General features: G+C 41.7%; 1 protein-coding gene and 1 long non-coding RNA gene across 2 annotated transcripts in view; one reads left to right on the top strand and one right to left on the bottom strand.

Moving 5' to 3' along the window:
• The window catches only part of LOC130356996 (uncharacterized), a 33,308-nt gene extending 26,750 nt beyond the window's left edge, over positions 1 to 6,558 (bottom strand). Inside the window, exon 1 of the long non-coding RNA XR_008889062.1 lies at positions 6,441 to 6,558. This is a non-coding gene — a long non-coding RNA (uncharacterized LOC130356996). The remainder of the gene's footprint in view (positions 1 to 6,440) is intronic.
• The window catches only part of LOC130356995 (LHFPL tetraspan subfamily member 7 protein-like), a 286,403-nt gene extending 273,830 nt beyond the window's left edge, over positions 1 to 12,573 (top strand). Inside the window, exon 3 of the mRNA XM_056559269.1 lies at positions 6,866 to 12,573. Coding sequence (XP_056415244.1) covers positions 6,866 to 7,092 — 227 coding nt within the window. The 3' untranslated portion in view covers positions 7,093 to 12,573. The remainder of the gene's footprint in view (positions 1 to 6,865) is intronic.
• Positions 12,574 to 12,867: the final 294 nt, after the last annotated feature.

Below are 12,867 nucleotides of genomic sequence, written 5' to 3'. Positions count from 1 at the left end.
CTTAGGTGTGAACTACAGCATAACTAGTGTCCAGTGATTCACACACTCCATTCATCAACTATTCTAGACTCTCAACAGAGGGACATTTGGTGGCTATATACAGTCTATAACGATGTTCAACCACATACTCCTAGAATAGAGGACTGTGAACGAATCTCTAGAGGTGCCACTTTGCAACTTAAGTACTATAGAGCATTTCATGTAATGATATTTGGATACTCATTATCTGGAAGTCCAATATCTTATGGATTATATTGAGGATATTTCTGTGGAACACTAAGTCACTGCATTTCAAGCAATGACAGCTGCACTGATGGCCGCCATTCATTTGTAAATTGAATATTTATATATGTTTTGCTACCATTGAAATCTATTTGTACACGTTTTAACTTACGTATCTATTAAAAGTTATATTTTAGGTTCCCTTTATATAGTCGATGTAGTGATTATATATATATATATATATATATATATATATATATTTGATATAAAAGAACATTTGTGATCACATGGTCATTTTACCCACATAGCTAATAAAGTAAGCACTCTCCACGGTGAAAAATTGTCTTAAATAACATCAAAATGTTATTTCAGACAAAATTGCTTTTAGTAATATGCAACAGTGTGGCGCTCAAACCCAAATAATATTCTATTCATAGCTAAATGCATAACTTGCGTCATATGGATTGTATTTATAGCCAGATAAAGGCACTGAGGTGTTTATCCAACCACTTTGCAGACTGGAGAGGGACTTAGTTCAATGCATGTGGCGGGCAACGTGGCACGAGAAAATGCAAATAAGCACGATGAGCTGAGAATCTGGTTCATTCATTCTAACATCTATAGAGGAGAGATATCTTATATTAACACTGTGTCCACTGTAAGCGGAAAGCGATAACATTATCTTTTCAAATTTATAAAAAAAAAAAAAAAAAACATAAAAATTAAGAAATAGAAATAAAATAAAAACCTGATAAAATTTGTTTAAATCTTGAACTTAAGTCAAATTTTCTTGTACATTGCTACCACCATGTGGATCTCTGTGAGATTGCAGGAAGTGACAATATCAATTTGGAGCTGTAAAGGCACAAGTATTCATTGAATGCAATAGAGAGGACTTCTTCCTATAATATTTAGCTAAAGCAGTAATTTCCAAACACTGTATCTCCAGCTGTTGCAAAACCCCAACTCCTATATATATATATATATATATATATATATATATATATATATATATATCAGCACCATTTTTCGTGCCAAAAACGTCCCCCTCAGCTTATACTCAAGTGATGGGGAAAAAAAAAAAATCGTAGGCATACCAGTGGGGGCGACGAGGGGATGCAGGGAAGGTCCGACTTCCAGTGGGAAGGGTGAGCCGGTCCGGGCCATCTATCTTGAACAGGAGGCCCTCTTCTCCGCTCTGGGCCAGCCCTGGACTAGTGACGCTGCATTGATGCCACCGTGCAGGGATGTCCGTGCGCAGCAGACGTCCATGACATCAGGGCCGTCCCTACACGGCGGCGTCAATGCACCGTCACTAGTCCAGGGCAGGCCCAGAGCGGAGAAGAGGGCCTCCTGTTCAAGATGGACGGCCCGGACCGGCTCACCCTCCCAACTGGATGTCGGATGGTCCCTGCAGCGACGTTGGACGGCTGCTAGGGAAGGACCGACAGAGCTGCAACTGGGGAGGTGAGTAGAGAACAAGAGAGGGGGGTCTGAATAATGACAGGGGGGTATGAGGGAGGTCTGGATAAAGATACGGGGGGGCAAGGGGGATCTGTATGATGGGGGGGATGAGGGGGGTCTGGATGATGACAGGAGGGATGAGGGGGGGTCGGGATGATGACATGGGGGGGGGGAATTATGTATTTCCCACCCTAGGCTTATACTCGAGTCAATAGGTTTTCCTGGGTTTTTTAGGTGAAATTAGGGGCCTCAGCTTATATTCGGGTTGGCTAATACTCGAGTATATACGGTATATAACATCAACACATTCCTCCCTTCTTTTTGTTTCTGAAAAAAAACTTGAGTTTTATAGTTCTTAATGTATCTATTTCTCAATATAATATTATGAGTCATGTACATAAAAGGGGTACTCCAGGGGAAAACATTTTTTTTAAATCAACTGGTGCCAGGAAGTTAAACAGATTTGTAAATTACTTCTATTTAAAAATCTTAATCCTTCCAGTACTTATCGGCTGCTGTATGCTCCAGAGGAAGTTGTGCAGTTCTTTCCAGTCTGGCCACAGTGCTCTCTGTTGACACCTCTGCCCATGTCAGGAACTGTCCAGAGCAGAAGTAAATCCCCTTAGCAAACCTCTCCTGCTCTGGACAGTTCCTGGCATGAACAGAGGTGTCAGCAGAGAGCACTGTGGTCAGACAGAAAAGAACTTAAAAAAGAAAAGAACTTTCTGTGGAACATACAGCACCTGATAAGTACTGGAAGAATTAAGATTTTTAAATAGAAGTAATTTACAAATCTGTTTAACTTCCTGGCACCAGTTCATTTAAAAAAAATAAATAAAAAACATTGTTTTTCACTGGAGTACCTCTTTAAACACCCATGTAATTGAATGTGCCATATTATTGACAACCTAATGACAACCTACTGTTACTAGGTGAAAGCGGCAAAAAAACTCCAAAAAGCCTTTAAAAGTTTAACTTGAGGAAAGGTCTGTAGCTCGTCACATGTATTGTGTTGAAAATGGCTGCCAAAGCCTCCATTGCCCTTTTGTGCTGCTCTGTAGTTTATAGGTTGTAAAGAACCCCCCAAAAGTTGCAAAATGGTTAGGGGGTTTTCAACTTAACCAACAAATAAATCTTTTTTTTTTTTTGTAAAATGAGTGATGCCCTCATATGGGTCTGGGTGTGGCGTAAAATTAAAAGTGTTATGGCTATTAGAAGGTAAAAAAATGAAAAATAGCTGCATCCTTAAAGGGGTACTCCGGTGCTTACACATCTTATCCTCTATCCAAAGGATAGGGGATAAGATGCCTGATCGCGGGAGTCCCGCAGCTGGGGACGCCCGCGATCATGCACGCGGCACCCGTTTGTAATCAGTCCCCGGAGCGTGTTTGCTCCGGGTCTGATTACGCTCGACCGCAGAGTCGGCGGCGTGTGACGTCACGCCCCCACCCCCGTGTGATGTCACGCTCCGCCCCTCAATGCAAGCCTACGGGAGGGGGCGGGACTCCCACGATCAGGCATCTTATCCCCTATCCTTTGGATAGCGGATAAGATGTGTAAGCACCGGAGTACCCCTTTAAGGGGTTAATAGAAGTCTATGGGTACACCAAGGGATACGTATTGGTACTTTTTAGACATATCTCCCGGAGTACTGCTGTGGTGTAGATGTGAACAATGATGATGAGCAGAATGCTGAGAAGTGGTTCACATTAAAATAGCAGGATTTCAGGATTGTTTACTGGCTGGTAGTGCGGGGGACGCTGATCAGTTTGGTCCTTACCGTGCCCAGATCGGAGGTAATGCGCCGTTCGGAGGTAATCTTCGATTTTCGGTATATGCTAATGAGGTGCTAACTGGCACCGGCCAGGCTAACTGGCACTCTGACGTCAGTGCCGCCTACCGCAGCGCCGCCCAACTCATCAATATTCCTCCCCTTTCTCTTCATTACAGAGCGGGGAGAAGAGGGAGAGGCGGAGGGAGGGGAAGAACATTGATGAGATAAGCGGCACGCGGCACTGATGTCAGAGTGCCAGTTAACCCACCCGGTGCCAGTTAGCACCTCATTAGCATATACTGAAAATAGAAGATTAAGGGCGAATGGCGCAGCGGATCCGGGCACAGTAAGCATCAAACTGATCAGCATCCCCTGCTCTACCAGCCAGTACCACTGGTCAGTGCGGGGGGAGAAAGCTGACAGTTTTCCTTTAATATAGTGACATGGAAAATTAAAAAATTCTAAATATATAAAAAATATCTATTACATAAAGCTTCATTTAAACCATATGTCATTTTCTGATTACACGTTCCTTTTAAATTGCCTGAGAGTTTCAGGTACCAGTATTTGTTTTTTATTGTAAGTCCCAAATCCCTCCTGGAGGCTATGCCATTATACCACATACACTTCATGCCTCAGAGCTGACTGGTTCTTATGGATCGATCTGCCAATATATTGCAGGTTACTAAGTATTTATTTAGTCCTGTAATCTGAATAATTGGAAGACAGCACTGGGCTTCATTGTGTAAGCATTAGGTGATGGTTAAACCTTTCTCTGCAGCTGCATTATTTGTATTTCATGTACTTATCCCCCTTTTTCTTCTGCCCTTTGCATTTTTCTAAGGCTAGGTTCACACTACAGAATTTTCGCCTGCAATTCCGTTTAGAAATTGCAGGCAGAAATTCCGCTTACTAAAATGTATAGTATAGTGAATGGGTTTCTGTTCACAAATTCACACTTTGGAATTTGTGAAGCGGAATTTATGAACGGAAAATCCGCTTGAAAATTTCCGCCTAAAGAATGGCGTTGCTCATTCTTCAGGCGGAAATATTTGCGGAACACATTGCAGTCTATTGGATATTGCAGTGTCCGCCCTCAGAATCTCCTGGTGGAAATTTTCTGCCCAGAGATTCTGCGGTGTGAACCTAGCTTTAGGGTCTATTCACATGGCTGAATTTCCGCCTTAAATTAAAGCCCATAGACTTCTATGGGATTCCGGACTCCCATTCACACTTCTGAAATTCCGCAAGCGGAAATTCCACCTTGTGAATAGACCCCAAGGGTGTACCTGAACTGCTTGCCTACCAATACTGGTACTATAGGCCAATAGGATGCCAACCACGATTTGCATTCCCACCCCTCTATGTGTACATGTATACTGGGACAACAGAGGCTCATACTCCATTGATTAGTAAAAATGTTGTTTTGTGCTGACAAACCACTAAGATAGATGCGTAAACCTCAATATCCTTTACCTACATGTTCTAGCAAAACCTTCTGTATGTGTTCTCCATATTGTAGCCATAAGTGTATTAGACCATTTATAACGGTGACAATACTAAAGTAAATCCACAGTGATGCTAAATGAAGTACTGAGAAGTACTGAGGAAGGAAGTACTGAGAAGCCTGAAATATCAATACAGTACACAGTAATAGGCAGATAGCAAAAGCACCAATTATGAAAAAAATACAGGCTAGCAGACTAAAATGATGCTTGGTATAACCACTAAGAAACCTCACACAGTCAACTTGTAGATCCATAAGATGAGAGGTTGTGTTAGGTAACTTTACTTAAGCAGAGCAGCAATTCTATGGCTGAAAACAGAGGCAGGAGAGCTGCAATCCCATGGTTAAAAGCAGAGGCAGGAGAGCTGCAATCCCATGGCTAATAGCAGAGGCAGGAGAGCTGCAATCCCATGGCTAATAGCAGAGGCAGGAGAGCTGCAATCCCATGGCTAATAGTAGAGGCAGGAGAGCTCCATTCCCATGGCTAATAGCAGAGGCAGGAGAGCTGCAATCCCATGGCTAATAGCAGAGTCAGGAGAGCTGCAATCCCATGGCTAATAGCAGAGGCAGGAGAGCTGCAATCCCATGGCTAATAGCAGAGGCAGGAGAGCTGCAATCCCATGGCTAATAGCAGAGGCAGGAGAGCTGCAATCCCATGGCTAATAGCAGAGGCAGGAGAGCTGCAATCCCATGGCTAATAGCAGAGGCAGGAGAGCTGCAATCCCATGGCTAATAGCAGAGGCAGGAGAGCTGCAGTCCCATGGCTAATAGCAGAGGAAGGAGAGCTGTAATCCCGTGGCTAATAGTAGAGGCAGGAGAGCTGCATTCCCATGGCTAATAGCAGAGGCAGGAGAGCTGCATTCCCATGGCTAATAGCAGAGGCAGGAGAGCTGCAATCCCATGGCTAATAGTAGAGGCAGGAGAGCTGCATTCCCATGGCTAATAGCAGAGGCAGGAGAGCTGCAATCCCATGGCTAATAGCAGAGGCAGGAGAGCTGCAATCCCATGGCTAATAGCAGAGGAAGGAGAGCTGCAATCACATGGCTAATAGCAGAGGCAGGAGAGCTGCAATCCCGTGGCTAATAGCAGAGGCAGGAGAGCTGCAATCCCATGGCCAATAGCAGAGGCAGGAGAGCGGCAATCCCATGGCTAATAGCAGAGGCAGGAAAATTGCAATCCTATGGCTGATGACAAAGGCAGGAATGCAGTAATACTATGGCTAATAGCAGAGACTGGGAGTCAGCAGTCCTATAGCGGATAGAGGGAAGAGAGCAGAAAACCTATAGCTGATTTCAGATGCAGGAGAGCAGCCATCTCATAGCAAAGGCAAGAAAGCAGCAATACAATGGCTGATAAGAGGCAGGCTTTCTCTGTGTACATTGCAGTAAGCCTGTGATGACAGCCCTGCCCCCTCCTCCTGTCATCAATGTCACCTGCACTAACCTGTTGGTACAGGCTGATAATTAAACTTACCTATCCCCAATCTGTGGTCCTGTTTATCCATTATATTCCTTATTCGGATGGCAGGCTTGGTGCACAGCTGCTGCGGTGACATCAGAGTGCTCCTGGAGGTCTGCCCGTACCCGAAGCCTGCCGCAAAAACAAGGAAGATAACTGACGGGAGGAACCACAGACTGGGAGTAGGTAAGGTAAGTATCATTCTCAACAGTGTCATCCACACTACATGCCTGTACCAAAAGGGTAAGTGCAGGTGACACTGATGACACATTCCCTTTAAATCTCCATGTCTGTTACTAGAGATGGACTGAGCATAACAACAGGCAGTGAACAGCAACTTCATTGGAAAAACAGCAACACTTTAAATTGCATAATAATCTATGTTAATGTGTTATTCCTGCATGCCATTTACAGTTCATTTTCTCTGTTTGTATTTGCAGTTTTCATCATGGCATCGGGACTCTTGGTCTATCCTTTTGGCCTCAACTCTGCTACTGTGAAAAAGTACTGTGAGAAGTCAAGTATATACTATGCAGGAGACTGTCAAATTGGATGGGGCTATATGCTTGCAATTGTTGGGGTCATGTTATCTGTGTTTTTGCCATTCTTTGCTAAATATGCACCAAAAGAACACATATCCCCAACCCCAGTTCCTACTATTTTATAGTATTGTATTTTTGCAAACAAAAAGAAAGTTCCTGTCTACATATGATGGATAGACAAAGGTATTAGAGCACTACTCTACAGCTGAGCAGCTTAACATATAGATCGGATTGATATTGCATTGATCGTCTTCCTGAAGCATGATAAAATATTACCTTGGGATTAAGTAACATTCTGTCACACTGATTTTCTTTGTTTTCCCACTCCTTCTCTTAATGTATGCTGTTACTTTCATGATGGCTACCTCCCAATCAGCACATGTCCAGTTGTCAAAAATTCTGTGCTGGAAGTGATATATTGGAGACCATGTTATTTCATGGCATCTTTTCTATGTCTATTAATATGTCTTTCTACAGTCATAATACAGAAGTTTAACTGAAGTAGATATCCAAATAAAATTCCTTTATTTTGTATACATTTCATATGATATTCCTGATTGTGATGTGAAACATGAACCTCAATGATATCTTTCTTGTAATTGCAGTATTGGTTAATGGCATACTAGTGGTAGAATTGTTTGATGAACATTTAATTTTCAATAAACAGCAGTTCCTTTATTTTGACATCAATAATCTAGAATGTCTCTAGAGTTCAGCTCTGGTACAGTGATAACATAATATTTTATTCTAGCTTTTCATTCAGTTAGTTTTCCTTAAAAGGGTTGTCACCCGATCCCGGGTATGGAGGTTGCTGAACTCGGTAATGTGCTGCAACCCCACAGTGAATGACCAGAGCACCGACCGCTCACATGTGTCGCTCTCCCTTTATTCCAGGGACAATTTTGTCCTCGTTCTTAGGATCAGTGGGGTTTCTGAAGAGACCCCCCACAGATCAACTTGTTATCCCTTATCCTTTAAATAAGTAATAACATCTTCAGATGGCCTCCCTGCCATCCACCTCTATGACACATAGGGTTCCCTTATAGGGTAAACCAACAATGTCTTAAATGGCTATGAACTATTTTGCATTGATTTTCTTTATATTGTTCCCTTTCTTAATAAATTAGGCAAGTGTCTTAATAGTTGTAATTAAAAATCTCCAACTACTACTGCTGGACAGTCTGTGCAACTCCTTTACAAGGCTGGCTGTGCTGCTGCTTCTAACATCAAAAAGAAAGCACACTGCTCTTGTCTGCTGTTAGCACGGGGCTGACTTGTACTTTTCCCCTTTATTTTTCTCATATTTTGAGAAAATATCCAGCACAACTACCTAATACACGGGTGTACGCTGCTGTGGCAAATACAAAGTAGAAGGTTGCAGAAGCACTCTTGGTCAGATAATAAAGGCTCTTAGCACACTTTTTGAAATGTGAAGGTAAACGTGTCCCCCATCCACCAAGCAGAGATGGCCTCACTTCAGATGGGACCCTAACACGATCTTTCACTCACCTCTGCTGGGCATATAGCCTTTGACTGGGTGACATCCAGGATCCACTAGGGTCCCATCCGAAGCAAGGCCACCTCTGCGTAACATATCCTCCTGTACCTCCTGCTACAGGGCTGAATTGTACCTGTACATTTTCATTAAATAAATTAATCATATCCAGAAGAAGTCTTAATATCCTAGGCTTTCATACTGAGTACAGGCGCCACGCTATGCAGTTACTATTATAATGAATAGGGGTTTTGCAGCAGAGCCTTGGAAACTTTGTCACCACTATGTCTACATCTTTCCTGTAAGCTATGTGGCCGTCTGCCAGTCCATGCTGCAATGTCTTGTTGGGCAAGCATTTAATAGAAATGATTTATTTAATAAAAATGTTTAATTACATAAATTAAGCTCTTGCAGAAAGTTTTTTTTTACAGTTTTCCATTCACATAAATGACCCCTCTGTTTAAAGCCTGTATAGAAGCACCAGCCCTTAAGTGTTATTATTTGAGCACTCCTCAATTCCAATAATAATATAAATATACAAGGAAACAGCTTATGACATAAATCAAGGTGGTCATATGTATTTGGGAAAAAAGTTACAACACAGACACAAGGGAATACACCCTAATCGATAATTCCACTTTTGATTAACACTGGTAATACAATTAGCCAATAAGAAAATCTATTTTTATTGCCAGCTTGATTTAATTTAGCTTCCACAGCCAAAACTTAAGACCCCAGGACACCGCTTACTTACAGTATATCACCATGTAATAAATAATCATACACAGCAAATACTACGGTGAAAGAAACAGTTATTAAAAGTTATATTCGTTAAAATAAATAGCTCTGCTTGGACCGGCCGATGAACCTTGCGGTGCGTAACCTGAGCAGATACATTTAATCTTCCCACAATTCTGCAGAGTTGCTTATTTAACTTGGATCATCGGTTCTCTACAATTATATAAATAGGAGAAATAAGCTGAGCAAGGTTAGTGCTTCCATTTAGTCTGCTCCACACATAAGATAGCTGTCAGCTGAATGCTCAGTCATCCCCGACATAGTCATGAGTATACTTTTTTTCTCAATATGGGAAGAAAGAAAGGAGCATAGTGAAATCTGTCTTGTGTCCCCATTGTTAAATTGCAATGTTCAGTTGACATTAATTTAAAAAATAATGCATGGCTAGCATGTGTGATCAACCAATAGATAATGCTTGGGGACTGCAAATACTTAGCTCTTAAAGGGTCCTGTACTGTGGCTGTCACATGTGGACAAAGCCACATTCACCTGGTGGCCAATAGCTGCACAATTTGGCTGGCAATACTTGAGAAAGACTTCATTATGAAGTTGAAACGTTGCATCTATCTGTTGGATGGGTGAATAAACACTTGGTTTGCTTCACTATCCTATTTGGAGTGCCATCTTCCATTGCTGTATTTGGCTGGCAATACTGGTATTTTCATCAAAATCATGTGGTCACTGACCACCACAGGTGGGCATGGTATCTGTAATGTGGGATTGTATCCTCACTTATTTATGGGCAGTTCTACAGAAGTCTATATTAGATTGAGCCATGACTGAGGACTGCCAGGGGTATATCACTACCCGTACAATAGTAAACATCGACCAAAAGTATACTGATGTATACTACCGTGTACTCGGAATCCATGAATTTCAATAGACGGAATGTTGTCTAATGCCACGTACATAAACCATTTTTAGGCTCATTTTTAACCTTAAGAAATGGTTGTTTTACTAGCAAGAAAAGTCTGAAAATTTCTGACATTTTAAGCCTGTTTTTTACCCCTTTTTTTAAAGTGTACCTGTCGTCAACACAAACGTTTTATATAATGTAGATAATACTATTATAAGTATATGTTTGTCCCTGCAGCTAATGCCTGTGTGTCTCTATGAGGAGTCCAAATACAGGAAGTGAGGGTGGACAAGCAGGGCTCTGTGCAGTGAGGACAAGCAGGGATCTGTGCAGTGAGGACAAGCAGGGATTTGTGCAGTGAGGACAAGCAGGGCTCTGTGCAGTGAGGACAAGCAGGGATTTGTGGAGTGAGGACAAGCAGGGCTCTGTACACTGAGGACAAGCAGGGATCTGTTCAACGAGGACAAGCAGGGCTCTGTACACTGTGGACAAGCAGGGATCTGTGCAGTGAGGACAAGCAGGGCTCTGTACACTGAGGACAAGCAGGGATCTGTGCAGTGAGGACAAGCAGGGCTCTGTATACTGAGGACAAGCAGGGATCTGTGCAGTGAGGACAAGCAGGGCTCTGTGCAGTGAGGCTCTGTGACATGCTATAGGCTCACACATCAGGAGGATTGACAAGCCAGGAGCCTGCACAGATCCCTTCTTGTCCTGTCCCACTTCCTGTGTTTGGACAAACATGCAATAGCTGCAGAGACAGCATTTTTTCAACCAAAAATATACACACTTTTTTAACCAATGTATATTACAAATATACTTATAATGTTATTATCTACATTATATTAAAAGTTTTTGTTGACGACACGTACACTTTAAACTTTAATTGTTGACTTTTCTTCTTCTTTTAGGCTACAACCGTTTTTTAAAAATTAGACTTTAAAAAAAAATATTTTATTAGCCATGAAAAAGTTCCTGACACTTAACTTCATAACAATTGTTGGATGTAAACTAAACATATGGCAAATAAATTCATTTAGTAAAAAAAAATATGAACTTTTGGGTGTTGAGACATATAACGTTTTTCTATGGACCAATTGTAGTAATTTTTGGACTACGTTGGTCCTTTGAAATTAGTTATCTGGCATGGGTTCACTGACGTATACAATTGCATGGGTGGTTGCAGCTGTGTTGTAGCCTAATTCCCATCTACACTGGGTAAAGTTACAAGAATTAAACTCTCAATTAAAAGACATATAAATGTTAAATATTAAATTAGCTTTCTCGTGGATGGAAATAATGCCTCACTGACTATCTCCAGCCTTTTTGTGGCCACTGGAGGTGGCTGGGAAGCCAAAAATTAGGCGATTCAAGCTGTAAATTCCCATTGACATTAGTGGGAGGCTTACATAGCACCAGGATAATGATGTTTATAAGGCTTTGCCATTTATATAACTCCCATTAATGTCAATGCAAGTTAAACAAAATGGGTAACATTCAGCTGACATTACATTGAGGCCCAACATTATGGGTTGTTCACATGCATCCAAAATACATCTCTACTCTTTCACATATGTAAATTGCTTGATGGTGTTTGAATATATGGAACATTGCAAATACCACAATACATGATGTCTGTAAAATGTGAAACATTGGTAAAATATAACTACACTACAAATATTTATTTAGTACTTTATTCACCTTTGCCTGCAAATGTCTTGCATAATATGTTCTGCTGTATGTGATATCTTATACAAATCAATAACATTCACTTACACCCTTAGGCAGATTCATATGTTTGACACCACATGTCTTAGCAGCACTTCACCCCCTTAAGTCATTTATATGTATTATTCATTTAAAAGTTCTCACAATACAGAACTTGTTTCCGTTTAGAAAAGATATGCAAACAATATATAAAGTAATGTTCTGACTTCCCAAACATGAGCCATAGTGCAGAGCCTCCAATATATTAAGCCAAAGCCTCTTTACCATAAGGTAATTATATGTAGATTGAAGACCTGTATTTTGTTCATTGATAAAATGTTCTTACCTGTCAAGAACATTGGCAGGGCTAAGAAATCCGTCCATTTATCTACATATAAGTCTATGCTGAGAAATGGATGAAACTCTCAGCTGGCCGGGGAGTAGAATGCCGCCCAATTCCCCAGCTAATAACTCACAATTGCAGCAGGTCTCAGGAGAGAGACCCAGTGTGAGCAACAACTTCTAACATCTCAAAATGTTTTTAAATGACATGAACATTTTAAGTTATTTATTTTTGCCCCAAAAGAATGTAAACAACTGCACATCGGCACTATTTGATGCACTCTATGCATGTGCTTTTTCTTCTTTTATCAAAACACTTCATCAAGTTGCACTTTAAAGGGGTACTCCGCTGCTCAGCGTTTGGAACAAACTGTTCCGAATGCTGGAGTCGGGAGCTCGTGACATCATAGCCCCGCCCCATCATGACATCACACCCGGCCCCCTCAATGCAAGTCTATGGGAGGGGGCGTGACGGCTGTCACGCCCCCTCCCATAGACTTGCATTGAGGGGGCCGGGTGTGATGTCATGAAGGGGCGGGGCTATGATGTCACGGGCTCCAGCATTCGGAACTGTTTGTTCCAAAAGCTGAGCAGCAGAATACCCCTTTAAGCATCCCTTCAAAACTAAGTCAAAACCCAAATACTACATCTGTTTTATTCCGGCTACACAACATAAAAATGGCAGCACAAAATCTAGATTTTACA

Source organism: Hyla sarda, chromosome 2 (genome assembly GCF_029499605.1).
Source record: "Hyla sarda isolate aHylSar1 chromosome 2, aHylSar1.hap1, whole genome shotgun sequence".
Lineage (NCBI taxonomy): Eukaryota > Metazoa > Chordata > Amphibia > Anura > Hylidae > Hyla > Hyla sarda.
This window is presented reverse-complemented; position numbering and strand designations above follow the sequence as displayed.